The sequence below is a fragment of the Oncorhynchus mykiss genome, chromosome 26, assembly GCF_057628025.1.
Source record: "Oncorhynchus mykiss isolate SJ-2025 chromosome 26, ASM5762802v1, whole genome shotgun sequence".
In the NCBI taxonomy this organism is placed as follows: Eukaryota; Metazoa; Chordata; class Actinopteri; order Salmoniformes; family Salmonidae; genus Oncorhynchus; species Oncorhynchus mykiss.
Window position 1 is genome coordinate 33570058 of NC_143047.1, and position 17149 is coordinate 33587206.

The 17149-nt window shown below is 45.3% G+C and overlaps 1 protein-coding gene and 1 long non-coding RNA gene across 4 annotated transcripts in view; one reads left to right on the forward strand and one right to left on the reverse strand.

The window, feature by feature from the left end:
- LOC110517630 (serine incorporator 4-like) overlaps window positions 1-17149 on the reverse strand; it is a 61271-nt gene that overhangs the window by 3749 nt on the left and 40373 nt on the right. For all 3 annotated transcript variants that reach the window (XM_090222792.1, XM_090222793.1, XM_090222791.1), the window contains exons 6-9: window positions 15335-15546; window positions 14653-14748; window positions 704-830; window positions 178-250 (exon numbers count right to left, since the gene is read on the reverse strand). In XM_090222792.1, the coding sequence (XP_090078918.1) occupies window positions 178-250; window positions 704-830; window positions 14653-14748; window positions 15335-15546 (508 nt within the window). The remainder of the gene's footprint in view (window positions 1-177; window positions 251-703; window positions 831-14652; window positions 14749-15334; window positions 15547-17149) is intronic.
- LOC149971453 (uncharacterized) lies at window positions 9490-12317 on the forward strand. Its single transcript, XR_016492327.1, has 2 exons — window positions 9490-9582; window positions 10513-12317. It is a non-coding gene; the product is annotated as an uncharacterized LOC149971453 (long non-coding RNA).

Genomic DNA, 17149 nt, shown 5'->3' on the forward strand with positions numbered 1-17149 from the left:
TCCATCTATTCCACTCCAACTATTACTACGAGCCCATCCTCCCCAATTAAAGTGCCACGAACCCACTGAGAACATGATGTATGCAGAGCCACAGGAACACAGAGTTGATCCTCCATTATCCATGTTGGCAGTGAATGATCCTTGATAGTAATATTTTTATATGAATTCGTACTTTACCTGGAACTCATAGCGGTAAACTTTGATCATCCAGAAAGGGCCAAAAACCTCTGCCAGGTAGGATGCTTCGTTACTGAAAATATAGCATTGTTTGGATAAGCAACTGAGGTAAACTAATATTAGGACAAGCAATGTATTTTTTTCAAAAAGAAACAAAAAATAAGCTCAAAATTGCACTCTATTTGTTACATAGAAAGTTAGTAAGTAATTAGCCTAAATAAGTCAATAAGTAAAGTACTTGGGTCTCTATTCAGTCTGTATCGATGAAGTGTTACAGATTGCGCAATATAAATGTAACGGTATTTTCTGATTGAGCCAACACATGCAGTGTTTACCGTGAATGCAGTCTCCACTAACGCAGGACAATTGTCTTTAAATTTCAATCACGCTGTAACACTGATCTTCAGCGATTCGGATTGAATAGAGCTCTTATTGTTCGATCACTGTGTAGAGAGACTGTACATATGATTCAATGGGAAAACGTTTTGACATTCATTACACACTCCTCCAGGGACGTGCCACTCACCATGCGAAGAGCACACAGCAGTACATGATGGCAGCTCCTATAATGGCCACCGCGTTGGTCTCCTTCTGGATGCCATCCTGACCCACACTGGGGTAACATACTGTCATATTCACCCCCTGGTACACCACTGGGAAAACAGAGAGGGAGCAGAGCAAAGAAAGTTTCATCCTCTGTTTCCAGCTTTTCTTTAGTAACAGTGAACTGTGTGGTTTTACTGAGGGAATAAAGAAAAGTGTGTTTCTCCCTGTCTGTATGACCCTATAGTAGTGTGTGGTTCTCCCTGTCTGTATGACCCTATAATAGTGTGTGGTTCTCCCTGTCTGTATGCCCCTATAATAGTGTGTGGTTCTCCCTGTCTGTATGACCCTATAGTAGTGTCTGGTTCTCCCTGTCTGTTTGACCCTATAGTAGTGTGTGGTTCTCCCTGTCTGTATGACCCTATAATAGTGTGTGGTTCTCCCTGTCTGTATGACCCTATAGTAGTGTGTGGTTCTCCCTGTCTGTATGACCCTATAGTAGTGTGTGGTTCTCCCTGTCTGTATGACCCTATAGTAGTGTGTGGTTCTCCCTGTCTGTATGACCCTATAATAGTGTGTGGTTCTCCCTGTCTGTATGCCCCTATATTAGTGTGTGGTTCTCCCTGTCTGTATGCCCCTATAATAGTGTGTGGTTCTCCCTGTCTGTATGACCCTATAATAGTGTGTGGTTCTCCCTGTCTGTATGACCCTATAGTAGTGTGTGGTTCTCCCTGTCTGTATGACCCTATAGTAGTGTGTGGTTCTCCCTGTCTGTATGACCCTATAGTAGTGTGTGGTTCTCCCTGTCTGTATGCCCCTATATTAGTGTGTGGTTCTCCCTGTCTGTATGCCCCTATAATAGTGTGTGGTTCTCCCTGTCTGTATGACCCTATAGTAGTGTCTGCTTCTCCCTGTCTGTTTGACCCTATATTAGTGTGTGGTTCTCTATCAGCGGACGCTCCTCGGAGGAGGAAGGGGAGGACCATCCTCCTCGGTGAAATTTAATTAAAATGAAACACTAAAAAAGATAGCTTTTGTCTTCTGTGTATATTGACCTCATACAAAACCTAGGAGGCACGTAGGCCTCACCCCCTTCAATAGACCTGCATGGTAATTTTGACCACTCCCAGAGGACGACCTCCAACCAATCAACAATCATAGGATTAGGATCAGATGAAACGAGTGTTGTATTGGGCTTGTGCCACAAAGCATTAGGGTGGGAATCTATGTGTTGAGGAGCTTGGTGACATTATTGGAGATTGAAAAGTCATATTTTTCAATTCAAATTTGTTTCTTCAAATTACAGGACACGGAGGAGGTAGATTGTTTTCTTGGTTTTAGAACATCATTTTTGTGTCCAGTTAGTGCAATTTATTTCAATTTTGTTAACTTTTTGATAAAGAACCCCTTTTAATTCGCTGTGGTACACGGAAAAGGTGCTAATTAAAACTGAGGGTCGACCTCTGCCTGAGATCAGTTTCACGAAGAAGGGTGAAAAGGTGAGGGTGTTCAATACCGATTGGTATCAAAAGTAGAGGTCGACCGATTAATCGGAATGGCCGATTAATTAGGGCCGATTTCAAGTTTTCATAACAATCGGAGATCAGTAATCTTGGAAGCCGATTTATTAATAAAAAAATAAATAAAAAATACACCTTTATTTAATCTTTATTTAACTAGGCAAGTCAGTTAAGAACACATTCTTATTTTCAATGACGGCCTAGAAACGGTGGGTTAACTGCCTTGTTCAGGGGCAGAACAACAGATTTTCACCTTGTCAGCTCAGGGATTCAATCTTGCAACCTTACGGTTAACTAGTCCAACGCTCTAACCACCTGACTCACGAGGAGCCCGCCTGTTACGCGAATGCAGTAAGAAGCCAAGGTAAGTTGCTAGCTAGCATTAAACTTAATCAATCATAATCACTAGTTATAACTACACAAGGTTGATGGTATTACTAGTTTATTTAGCGTGTCCTGCGTTGCATATAATCGATGCAGTGCGCATTCGCTAAAAAGGACTGTCTTTGCTCCCATGTGTACCTAACCATAAACACCAATGCCATTCTTAAAATCAATACACAGAAGTATATATTTTTAAACCTGCATATTTAGCTAAAATAAATCCAGGTTAGCAGTCAATATTAACCAGGTGAAATTGTGTCACTTCTCTTGCGTTCATTGCACGCAGAGTCAGGGTATATGCAACAGTTTGGGCCGCCTGGCTCATTGCGAACTAATTTGGCAGAATTTTACGTAATTATGACATAACATTGAAGGTTGTGCAATGTAACAGGAATATTTAGACTGATGGATGCCACCCGTTAGATAAAATACGGAACGGTTCCATATTTCACTGAAAGAATAAACTTCTTGCTTTTGAGATGATAGTTTCCGGATTCGACCATATTAATGACCTAAGGCTCACATTTCTGTGTGTTATTTGGTTATAATTAAGTCTATGATTTGATAGAGAAGTCTGACTGAGCGATGGTAGGCACCAGCAGGCTCATAAGCATTCATTCAAACAGCACTTTCGTGCGTTTTGCCAGCAGCTCTGCTGTTTATGACTTCAAGCCTATGAACTCCCGAGATTAGGCTGGTGTAACGATGTGATGTGAAATGGCTAGCTAGTTAGCTGGGTGCGCACTAATAGCGTTTCAAACGTCACTTGCTCTGAGACTTGGAGCAGTTGTTCCCCTTGCTCTGCATGGGTAACGCTGCTTCGAGGGTGGCTGTTGTCGTTGTGTACCTGGTTCGAGCCCAGGTAGGAGCGAGGACAGGGACGGAAGCTATACTGTTACACTGGCAATACTAAAGTGCCTATAAGAACATCCAATAGTCAAAGGTATATGAAATACAAATGGTATAGAGAGAAATAGTCCTATAATTCCTATAATAACTAAAACCTAAAACTTCTTACCTGGGAATATTGAAGACTCAAGTTAAAAGGAACCACCAGCTTTCATATGTTCTCATGTTCTGAGCAAGGAACTTATTAAACGTTCGCTTTCTTACATGGCACATATTGCACTTTTACTTCTCCAACACTTTCTTTTTGTCACGCCCTGACCATAGTTTACTTTGTATTTTCTATGTTTTGATTGGTCAGGGTGTGATCTGAGTGGGCATTCTATGTTACATGTCTAGTTTGTCTAGTTCTATGTTCGGCCTGATATGGTTCTCAATCAGAGGCAGGTGTTCGTCATTGTCTCTGATTGGGAACCATATTTAGGTAGCCTGGGTTTCACTGTGTGTTTGTGGGTGATTGTTCCTGTCTATGTATTTTCATCAGATAGGCTGTTTAGGTTTTCGTTACGTCCATCACGTTCTTTATTTTGTAGTGTTTGTATTGATTCGTGTTTTACGTTTGTTCATTAAAACATGGATCGTAAACCACACGCTGCATTTTGGTCCGACTCTCCTTCGTATGAAGACGAAACTCATTACAGAATCACCCACCACCAACGGACCAAGCAGCGTGTCAACAGGCAGCAACAGCAGCGTAAAGAGGAATGGACATGGGAGGACGTTTTAGATGGCAAGGGCTGTTACACTTGGGAGGAGATACTGGCTGGAAGAGATCACCTCCCATGGGAACAGGTGGAGGCACTTAGGAGAGCAGAGGCAGCCGGAGAGAGGAGCCGGCGATATGAGGGAACACGGCTGGCAAGGAAGCCCGAGAGGCAGCCCCAAAAATTTCTTGGGGGGGGGCTAACAGGGAGTATGGCTACGCCAGGTAGGAGACCTGGGCAGACTCCCTGTGCTTACCGGGGGGCTAGAGAGACCGGACAGGCACCGTGTTATGCAGTGGTGCACACGGTGTCTCCAGTGCGGGTGCATAGCCCGGTGCGGTATATTCCAGCTCCGCGTGTCGGCCGGGCTAGATTGAGCGTCGAGCCTAATGCCATGAAGCCGGCTCTACGCAGCTGGTCCCCAGTGCGTCTCCTTGGGCCGGCTTACATGGCACCAGCCTTGCGCTCGGTGTCTCCGGTTCGCCTGCATAGCCCAGTGCGGGCTATTCCACCTCGCCGCACTGGCAGGGCGATCCGTGAGCATTCAACCAGGTAAGGTTGGGCAGGCTCGGTGCTCAAGACCTCCAGTGCGCCTGCACGGTCCGGTTTTTCCAGTACCACCTCCACACCCCAGCCCTCCGGTAGCAGCTCCCCGCACCAGGCTTCCTGTGCGTGTCCTCGGCCCAGTACCACCAGTGCCAGCACCACGCATCAGGCCTACAGTGCGCCTCGCCTGTCCAGCGCTGTCGGAGCCCTCCTCCTCTCCAGCGCTGTCGGAGTCTCCCGCCTGTTTAGCGCTGTTAGAGCCTTCCTTCTCTACAGCGCTGCCGGAGTCTCCCGCCTGTTCAGAACTGCCAGTTTGCAAAGAGCTGCCAGTTTGCAAAGAGCTGCCAGTTAGCATAGAGCTGCCAGTTAGCATAGAGCTGCCAGTTAGCATAGAGCTGCCAGTTAGCATAGAGCTGCCAGTTAGCATAGAGCTGCCAGTTAGCATAGAGCTGCCAGTCTGCAAGGAGCTGCCAGTCTGCAAGGAGCTGCCAGTCTGCATAGAGCTGCCAGTCTGCAAGGAGCTGCCAGTCTGCAAGGAGCCGCCAGAGCTGCCTGTCTGCAGGATGCCGCCAAAGCTGCCAGTCTGCAAGGAGCCGCCAGAGCTGCCAGTCTGCAAGGAGCCGCCAGAACTGCCAGTCTGCAAGGAGCCGCCAGAGCTGCCAGTCTGCAAGGAGCCGCCAGAGCTGCCAGTCTGCAAGGAGCCGCCAGAGCTGCCAGTCTGCAAGGAGCCGCCAGAGCTGCCAGTCTGCAAGGAGCCGCCAGAGCTGCCAGTCTGCAAGGAGCCGCCAGAGCTGCCAGTCTGCAAGGAGCCGCCAGAGCTGCCAGTCTGCAAGGAGCCGCCAGAGCCGCCAGTCAGTATGGAGCAGCCAGGGCCGCCAGTCAGCATGGAGCAGCCAGGGCCGCCAGTCAGCATGGAGCAGCCAGTCAGCATGGAGCAGCCAGAGCAACCAGTCAGCATGGAGCAGCCAGAGCTGCCAGTCAGCATGGAGCAGCCAGTCAGCATGGAGCAGCCAGAGCTGCCAGTCAGCATGGAGCAGCCAGTCAGCATGGAGCAGCCAGAGCTGCCAGTCATCATGGAGCAGCCAGTCAGCTTGGGCCGCCAGAGCTGCCAGTCGTCCAGACTCTTCCAGATCTGCCAGTCGTCCAGACTCTTCCAGATCTGCCAGTCGTCCAGACTCTTCCAGATCTGCCAGTCGTCCAGACTCTTCCAGATCTGCCAGTCGACCAGACTCTTCCAGATCTGCCAGTCGACCAGACTCTTCCAGATCTGCCAGTCGACCAGACTCTTCCAGATCTGCCAGTCGACCAGACTCTTCCAGATCTGCCAGTCGACCAGACTCTTCCAGATCTGCCAGTCGACCAGACTCTTCCAGATCTGCCAGTCGTCCAGACTCTTCCAGATCTGCCAGTCGTCCAGACTCTTCCAGATCTGCCAGTCGTCCAGACTCTCCCAGATCTGCCAGTCGTCCAGATTCTCCCAGATCTGCCAGTCGACCAGATTCTCCCAGATCCGCCAGTCGACCAGATTCTCCCAGATCCGCCAGTCGACCAGATTCTCCCAGATCCGCCAGTCGACCAGATTCTTCCAGATCTGCTAGTCGACCAGGATCTGCTGAAACCGCCAGCCAGCCAGGTTCTGGTAGTTTCTACTACCTGCCTGGGCTTCTTCTCAGTGCTGAGCTTCTTCTCAGTGCTGAGCTTCCTCTCAGTGCTGAGCTACCCATCTGTCCCGAGTTACCTCTGTCCCGAGCTGTCCCTCTGTCCCATGTTATCATTGTGGTGGGTAACCTATTTAGGGACGTTTAGGAGGGGGATTAAAACTGTCATGGAGTGGGGTCCACGTCCAGCGCCAGAGCCGCCACCGCGGACAGATGCCCACCCAGACCCTCCCCTATAGGTTCAGGTTTTGCGGCCGGAGTCCGCACCTTGGGGGGGGGGGTACTGTCACGCCCTGACCATAGTTTACTTTGTATTTTCTATGTTTTGATTGGTCAGGGTGTGATCTGAGTGGGCATTCTATGTTACATGTCTAGTTTGTCTAGTTCTATGTTCGGCCTGATATGGTTCTCAATCAGAGGCAGGTGTTCGTCATTGTCTCTGATTGGGAACCATATTTAGGTAGCCTGGGTTTCACTGTGTGTTTGTGGGTGATTGTTCCTGTCTATGTATTTTCATCAGATAGGCTGTTTAGGTTTTCGTTACGTACATCACGTTCTTTATTTTGTAGTGTTTGTATTGATTCGTGTTTTACGTTTGTTCATTAAAACATGGATCGTAAACCACACGCTGCATTTTGGTCCGACTCTCCTTCGTATGAAGACGAAACTCATTACACTTTTTGCATTATTTAAACCAAATTGAACATGTTTCATTATTTATTTGAGGCTAAATTGATTTAATTGATACATTATATTAAATTCAAATAAGTGTTCATTCAGTATTGTCGGCTTTTCCAATAATCGGTATCGGTATCGGCGTTGAAAAATCATAATCGGTCGATCAAAAGTATAGCTGGATAACAACTTGCCTGCTTTCATTAAGCCACCTGTATTTCTGGCCTTGCCTGCTTTTTGTAAAGTCTGAGCCTTGGTGGGTACCTGAAGAACATTGATCATTAAGCTGAACGGCAAAATAAAAAGCACATCAGATTCAAGCTTCTGGGAAAAAGTCGAGAAACGAGAAACGGGGACACACTACTTTTTTTCGCCATGGCTTTTAGAGGACACGACGAGAGGGAAAGTTCCGCTAACAAGTGCAACTACAGCGGTAAGTGGAAACCCTACTTGCAGTGGTAATTGCAAGTAGGGCTTATGCTTGCTGAACTTATGGAACGTTCTACTTTTTTTCTGGGATGTTCTGAATGATTTTTTTTTTTTTTTTTGAATTTTTACCCCTTTTTCTCCCCAATTTCGTAGTATCCAATTGTTGTAGTAGCTACTATCTTGTCTCATCGCTACAACTCCCGTACGGGCTCGGGAGAGACGAAGGTTGAAAGTCATGCGTCCTCCGATACACAACCAACCAAGCCGCTGCTTCTTTAACACAGCGCACATCCAACCCGGAAGCCAGCCGCACCAATGCGCCGGAGGAAACACCGTGCACCTGGCCACCTTGGCTAGCGTACACTGCGCCCAGCCCGCCACAGGAGTCGCTGGTGCGCGATGAGACAAGGACACCCCTACCGACCAAGCCCTCCCTAACCCGGGCGACGCTAGGCCAATTGTGCGTCGCCCCACGGACCTCCCGGTCGCGGCCGGTTATGACAGAGCCTGGGCGCGAACCCAGGACTCTGATGGCACAGCTGGCGCTGCAGTACAGCGCCCTTAACCACTGCGCCACCCGGGAGGCCCCATGTTCTGAATGATTTGATAGCTTCCATCGTGTCATCCATTAAAAGTTAGATGAAAGAGAGTTTGACACAGAACATTTTCGCACATGCTCAAGTAGGTTTTCCACTTTGCTCCGGTATTTATTTAGCAAAGATAACACATAATCACTCCAGACAGACACAAGCAAAAACTCATGACATAAATGTTGCAGCAGCCTAGGCTACACCTAAACATTAGAGATCTGACATGCTGTATGGGATGAAAACGAGACAATGTTGCAGTCTGATTAACTGTAGGCTACTAATAATAGGTGCTGCATACAGCCTATGCACCCTGCTCATCTGGTTTAGGTAAATAATTGGTAATGTTATGTATTCATAGTCCATTTGTGTGTCAGGAGAAAATGTGAATGTGATCAAATTTGGTTTATATTCAAAATTGGGCTGACTAGGCTGCCTATACGTTTTCAATCCAAAATTATTAACTGGAATGAATCAATCAACATAATAGTGATGACAGACGTGAGTCATAACGCAAACATGCGTAACGCAAGCTCAGCCCTGTGAGTTCTGTCTATCAGTTGTCTGGGTAGAGGAAATCCCCCTCCTAATCTAGTATAAATATAATTCATATGAACAAGTATAAGGTTGCTGCAGTTTGACATTTAAAAAAAAACATGTGACCTGATTAGAAAAAACTGGTGTCACGACTTCCGCTGAAGTTGGTCCCTTTCCTTGTTCGGGCGGCGTTCGGCGGTCGAAGTCACCGACCTTCTAGCCATCGCTGATCCACTTTTAACTTTCTATTGGTTTTGTCTTTTCTTCCATCACACCTGGTTCCAATTCCATCAATTACATGTTGTGTATTTAACCCTCTGTTCCCCCTTGTTGGTAATTGTTTCTTGTAGTGCTTTTGCACGGTATGCTGGTATTTACCGGATTTTGTTTGACCCATTTATTGTGTTCTGTTGACGGTGGTTTATGGATATTAAACGACACCGTTGTAAATCAGTTTTCGTTCTCCTGCGCCTGACTTCTCTGCCGCCAGTACACACCTCACTACAACTGGTCCCATCATAGCCCTTATAAAAAACATTTTACAGCTGAATAATCACTGTCATAACTTTATAGGATCCAGAGTTTTCCTGGTTAGGTTAAAAGATAAAGAAAAACTCTGGGTCCCAGGGGATAAATTGAACGTTTCCTTTCCAAGCACTGTGAGTACCCCTATCAATGTTCTGTCATTACTGTATGTAGAGTCAATCACACATTCACACAAACACATTATTACACATCAGTGATTTTACTGCTTGCTTGGACTAACTCCTTCTTAGCTCTGTTGTCTAACTGCATTGTGTTGTTATTGTTTTTTGTCTTTCTAGTCAAATCCTGTCCTGAAGTCAAGCCTCTGAACACCTCAACTCATGCCTCATATCCTCATTCAATCACTGCTGTGATCCCTTTCCAACACTGTGTAAGTAGCCCTCTCATTTCCATTCTCCATAATATTGTACTATAAATGTCTTTATTAAATGCTTTAGGTTAACATAATTACTATTTGACCATTTTTTAAACACACTTTGACGTCTCTGCGTTCCGCACCTAAACCATGGGTCTCCCATCCTCTTCCATTTTTCAAGTCACCAGCCTCCACTGTTCTCTATAATCGCCTGGGGCTGTACTCACCTCAGAGTATGAGTGCTGATCTAGGATCAGGTCCCCCCTGTCCATATCTTTTTCATTATGATCTAAAATACAAAACTGATCGTAGATCAGCACTCCTTCTCTAAGATGATAAATGAATACGGGCTCTGATTCAGAATGTCAGATTACGGAGGCCCAGTGTTGTATAGTTGTTTTGATATTTCTGAGGATCCCCATTAGCTCAGGCAACAGCTAATCTTCCTGGGGTCCAAACAGGATTAAAACAATTACATCACAACCAAACCTAACAGCCTACACCCTTAACAACACAATACATCATTCAATATATTATTACTCTAATATTACAGATTTATAACATGTACAATACTACAATACAATAATAGCCAAGGCAGGACAAGAAAACATCCCTGGAGGTAAGTAAGTGCAATAATAACAATATACTTGACCGGACATTGTTTTCTTTGCCTCATGTCTATCCCTGGGACAATTGGAACAATAAAGGTAGAGGGGCCGCTGAGTCTCTGGCTGTGCGTAAGACTAAACAGACTGTCAAACATTGGTTATTTTGTGTGAGATGCAAACTAACACTATTACTGTGTTATGATAGGCATATCTGTGTGTGTGTCTGTGTGTGTGTGTGTTTGTCTCTCTGTGTGTGTGTGTGTGTGGTGTGTGTCTCTCGCTCTGTGTCTCTCTCTCTCTCTCGGTCTCTCTCTGTTTCTGTGTCTCCCTCCCCCAGGTGGCCATAGCTGTGGATTCCAGAGTGGATTCCTGTGTGTTGTGACCAAGAGAACAGATGCCTTGGGTTCAGTGAAAACAATTACAGGGTTGCTTACTGTACACACACACACCACGCCGAGCCCACTGCAGGGGAGAGGGGACCTGTCCTGCTCCCAGTGTTGTGTGTTTTCAGTCCCACTCCAGACTAATTCCTCCACATAGAAACACAGGGATGTGTGTCTGTGTGCCTGTGTGCTTGATGAGGTCACCCAGCAGACTGAGCCAGAGGGAAACTGAACAGGCAAACATGACTGAACAGGACAGGAGGGAGGACCACTCTCTTGCGTCCCAAATGACACCCTATTCCCTTTATAGTGCACTACTTCTGAACAGGGCCCACACATATACATGCATGTGTACACACACACACACTCTCCAGTGAAAATGACTATTTAAAACACTATCCTTACTGGGGATGTTTAGTGTGAGTGTATGTGTTGAACAGATGTTTTTATACACGGTGCTGATTTCCTCAACAAGTTGCAGCATTGCCCTGTACTGCCCCGGGACAGCACGTACCCTTGCCTCCACGCAAAACAACTAGCTGGTACAAAGAATGTACAAATCAGAATGGGTGGAACAGACATAGCTTTTCAAAACAATGTTATGTACATGTCAACTCAAAGCAATATCACGTTGCAATGTCACAACAAATCACCGTTATATGATAGAAGCATGGCTTGTGAGAAGGAGAGATGGAGAAAGATACATAGTTAAATAGAGAGAAAGGAAGAGAGAATGTTTAAAAAGAGAAAGATGAGAGGGAGAGGAAATAGCTGGATGTCTGAAGGGACTCATAAATCCAGAGAGAGAGGAATGAGAAAGATGACTGTTGGACTCCCTGGGGGTTGTGTTTGGAGACTCAGTCGGGGGCTGGAGGAGGTTGTGAAAGACCAGGGGGAATTAGCAGAGGCAGGTGGAAGCATAGGAGTCAGAAACAATATTTTCAAAATGTACCGTACGGCATCATAAAGCAATCTGAATTGGAATGAAAGTTTGAGGGGCCAGGCTGTTTGGAGTAGTAGGTGGCTGGGGGAGGATGGGGAAGGTTGCAAGAGATAAGGGGCAATTGGGGGAGGCAGTTTGGAATGGCAGTGAGCTGGTGGAGAGGTCAGGTAGGTAGAGTACAGTTACTGTGCTGCTCCATTACTCATCTGACTTAACGCACTGACATCCAAATCCATCCATTCGTTCACATGGAGTTATTGAACTAATAAGCGCGTGTAAGTAAGAGGGGAGCTTGACTGATGACGGTATCGGTGGGAGCCACAGGTCGGTTCCATCTGAATCTCATACCTCATGAATCACAACTTGAGACTAGATTGGATACAGATTCAGAAACACTGGGTTGGTGTATTGGATGCATCACGAGAAAATGTACACGGCTTCAGAGGGGTCACAGTGGCCCTCTCACTGTGGGGAACCTCTGGCCTGGTGAAGCTGACAGGAGCTCTACGACTAAAAAAATAGACCCCCTACTTTATCATCCCAGTAATTCTTCTTTCTCTTATCTGAGCAAACCAGAAACCTTTCAATATACAGTATACATTCAAACAATACTTTAGAAGCATTTAAATATAATAAATTGGAAGGTTGTGCAGGACCATGGTAGATGAAGGAACCTATCTATCTTTTCAGACTGTTAGAGTATTTATCTGATCAGTAAGGCAGGGTATTATGTCTGCTGTTTGTAACACTTTGTTATATGTGAAAATGTGATTGTATTATAAATTGTGGACGAAAAGAGATCCTAATCAAATCTCTCACCCTGTCTCCTGGTATTTTGTGTTGAAACTCCTTTACTTTATCACCACAGTAATGGCAGGTTGATCAAGTATTTGACATGGTGAACTTTACCCAGTTACAGTATGCACAATTAACATAACCATTAAAACACAATCAAAAATGATATTTGATTGATAGGTTGGTTGATTATTTTATCCCATTTGACGTTTTGAAATGTTACCTGATCATGTCAGAGTAACTGTTCAGCAAAACCTTTTAAATGCTTTCAGAATAACGTTGGACTATTTCATACTGTAGCCACTAGTTTCCATTGAAAAAATGACTGACTGACTGAGACAGACAGATACAGACAGACGGACAGGGACTACTTGTTCACCAAGACAAGGCGTGTAAGAGTGTGTAATGATACTGTCAGGCAGCATTACTGTGTTATGTTGTCATTAGATCCATCAGGAATGCCAAAAAGCCTCTTCACCTCCCTACAGCATACTGTCTCCACTAAGAACAACATGTAGCAGCACATAGTGTGTGTGATGTACAGAGACCTTGTCTTGGAGTGAATGTGTGCTTGGGCATTGCTGTGATTCAATGTGATTGAGTTGTTTGTGGTGCAGTAGAGGTGACTGAAGTGCACATTATGTCAGAAGTGACTCAGGTGAGTGTGTGTGGTGAGGGGTCGGACAGGATATGATGTGCGCCTGTGTGTGTGTGCCTGCTCACACACGTGCATCCATGCAAGTACAGTTGAAGTCGGAAGTTTACATAAACTTAGGTTGGAGTCATTAAAACTCGTTTTTCAACCACTCCACACATTTCTTGTTAACAAACTAGTTTTGGCAAGTCGGTTAGGACATCTACTTTGGCATGACACAAGTCATTTTTCCAACAATTGTTTAAAGACAGATTATTTAACTTATAATTCACTGTATTACAATTCTAGTGAGTCCGAAGTTTACATACACAAAGTTGACTGTGCTTGGAACATTCCAGAAAATTATGGCTTTAGAAGCTTCTGATAGGCTAATTTACATAAATTGAGTCAATTGGAGGTGTACCTGTGGATGTATTTCAAGGCCTACCTTCAAACTCAGTGCCTCTTTGCTTGACATCATGGGAAAATCAAAAGAAATCAGGCAAAACCTCCCCCATTTTTTTTTTAGACCTCCACAAGTCTGGTTCATCCTTGGGAGCAATTTACAAACGCCTGAAGGTACCATGTTCATCTGTACAAATAATAGTACGCAAGTATAAACACCATGGGACCAAGCAGCCGTCATACCGCTCAGGAAGGAGACACGTTCTGTCTCCTAGAGATTAATGTATTTTGGTGCAAAAAGTACAAATATATCCCACAACAACAGCAAAGGACCTTGTGAAGATGCTGGAGGAAACTGCTCCAAAACCCCCATAAAAAAGCCAGACCATGGTTTGCAACTGCACATGGGGACAAAGATTGTACTTTTTGGAGAAATGTCCTCTGGCCTACTGAAACAAAAATAGAACTGTTTGGCCATAATTACCATCGTTATGTTTGGAGGAAAAAGAGGGAGGCTTGCAAGCTGAAGAACACCATCCCAACCTTGAAGCACGGGGGTGGCAGCATCATGTTGCGTGGTGCTTTGCTGCAGGATGGACTGGTGCATTTCACAAAATAGATGGCATCATGAGGCAGGAAAATTATGTGGATATATTGAAGCAACATCTCAAGACATCAGTCAGGAAGTTAAAGCTTGGTCGCAAATGGGTCTTCCAAATGGACAATGACCCCAAGCATACTTCCAAAGTTGTGGCAAAATGGCTTAAGGACCACAAAGTCAAAGTATTGGAGTGGCCATCACAAAGCCCTGACCTGAATCCCATCGAAAATTTGTGGGCAGAACTGAAAAAGCATGTGCAAGCAAGGAGGCCTACAACCTGACTCAGTTACACCAGCTCTGTCAGCAGGAATGGGCCAGAATTCACCCAACTTATTGTGGAAAGCTTGTGGAAGGCTACCCGAAACATTTGACTCAAGTTAAGCAATTTAAAGGCAATGCTACCAAATACTAATTGAGTGTATGTAAACTTCTGACCCACTGGGAATGTGATGAAAGAAATAAAAGCTGAAATAAATCATTCTCTACTATTATTCACATTTACATTATTTCACATTCTAAAAATAAAGTGGTGATCCTAACTGACCTAAGACCGGGAAATCTTACTTGGATTAAATGTCAGGAATTGTGGAAAAACTGAGTTTAAATGTATTTGGTTAAGGTGTATGTAAACTTCTGACTTCAACTGTATGTATGTGTGTGTGTTCCAGTGTTTCCAATGCCCCATTTCCCATAGGGAAGAGGCTAGTGTACCCTACTTTTCTCTGGGGGCCGGCTGGACAGGGCAGACAAGGTGAGATACATGACGTAGCAGCTGATGATGGAAGCCTGCAGGAGCCCTGAACGAGGCTGTTCTGTAGACAGAGAGCGAGAGGAGAGCTTGAGAACTAAGAACACACACACACAAATGGACAAACACACACACAAAGTGGGAGGCCAGGTCGAGAAATCGGCATGACATTCAATACATGGTAAAAACATCCTGGTAAAACCCTGGCATGTATAGACAGAGGTCCCCTAACACAGTTATGTCTGAACAATGATGGAGAGATGACAGGTTAGATTATATGGCATCATCCACACATGGATGTTGGCTCAGCCTGAGATGGAGTAAGTGTTCCCTGCTAAGTACCTGGAGGACAGACACACTGCCTGTTTCACATTGGTGGTGGTCTTCCAGGCTGCTGTCAGCTTTAAGCGCTTACTGGATGACACCATGGGTCTGTGTCTGTACTAACCCTTTACGGGGCTAAAAGACATCCTGATGAAATAATACCATGCGTGTGTTCACGTGCGTGTGTGCGTCCATTCGAGAGAAAGGGAGTGTGTGTGTATGTGTATGCCATGTGCATTAGTGTGTCCACATCTTTGTGTGTGTTTGTACACGCATATATGTGTGTGAGAGAGAGCCAGAATGTGTGTGTGCGTGCGACTGCTCACTCTGCTGTACACAGGGCGTGACGGCGATGAAGGACATGATGCCACACAGGGTCAGGTTGGTCCACAGCAGGACCTTGTTGGACTGGCAGGCGGTGGGGTGGGTGTAGTACTTATACATGAAGGTGAAGGCCATGGTGGCGATGCTGTAGAAGAACAGGGTGGCACACATCACCGCCAGGTACCAGCGCTTGTCCTCTGCCGCTCCTGTTAACCTGAGAGGAGAATCCAGAAATACACACATCACCATCAACCAGAAGGGAGAATCCAGAAATACACACATCACCATCAACCAGAGAGGAGAATCCAGAAATACACACATCACCATCAACCAGAAAGAAGAATCCAGAAATACACACATCACCATCAACATGAGAGGAGAATCTAGAAATACACACATCACCATCAACCTGAGAGGAGAATCCAGAAATACACACATCACCATCAACCAGAGAGGAGAATCCAGAAATACACACATCACCATCAACCTGAGAGGAGAATCCAGAAATACACACATCACCATCAACCAGAGAGGAGAATCCAGAAATACACACATCACCATCAACCAGAAAGAAGAATCCAGAAATACACACATCACCATCAACCAGAGAGGAGAATCCAGAAATACACACATCACCATCAACCTGAGAGGACAATCCAGAAATACACACATCACCATCAACCTGAGAGGAGAATCCAGAAATACACACATCACCATCAACCTGAGAGGAGAATCCAGAAATACACACATCACCATCAACCAGAGAGGAGAATCCAGAAATACACACATCACCATCAACCAGAGGGGAGAATCCAGAAATACACACATCACCATCAACCAGAGAGGAGAATCCAGAAATACACACATCACCATCAACCTGAGAGGAGAATCCAGAAATACACACATCACCATCAACCAGAGAGGACAATCCAGAAATACACACATCACCATCAACCAGAAGGGAGAATCCAGAAATACACACATCACCATCAACCAGAGAGGAGAATCCAGAAATACACACATCACCATCAACCTGAGAGGAGAATCCAGAAATACACACATCACCATCAACCTGAGAGGATAATCCAGAAATACACACATCACCATCAACCAGAGAGGAGAATCCACAAATACACACATCACCATCAACCTGAGAGGATAATCCAGAAATACACACATCACCATCAACCTGAGAGGATAATCCAGAAATACACACATCACCATCAACCTGAGAGGAGAATCCAGAAATACACACATCACCATCAACCAGAGAGGAGAATCCAGAAATACACACATCACCATCAACCTGAGAGGAGAATCCAGAAATACACACATCACCATCAACCAGAGAGGAGAATCCAGAAATACACACATCACCATCAACCAGAGAGGAGAATCCAGAAATACACACATCACTGTTAACCTGAGAGGAGAATCCAGAAATACACACATCACCGTCAACCTGAGAGGAGAATCCAGAAATACACACATCACCATCAACCAGAAGGGAGAATCCAGAAATACACACATCACCATCAACATGAGAGGAGAATCTAGAAATACACACATCACCATCAACCTGAGAGGAGAATCCAGAAATACACACATCACCATCAACCAGAGAGGAGAATCCAGAAATACACACATCACCATCAACCTGAGAGGAGAATCCAGAAATACACACATCACCATCAACCAGAGAGGAGAATCCAGAAATACACACATCACCATCAACCAGAAAGAAGAATCCAGAAATACACACATCACCATCAACCAGAGAGGAGAATCCAGAAATACACACATCACCATCAACCTGA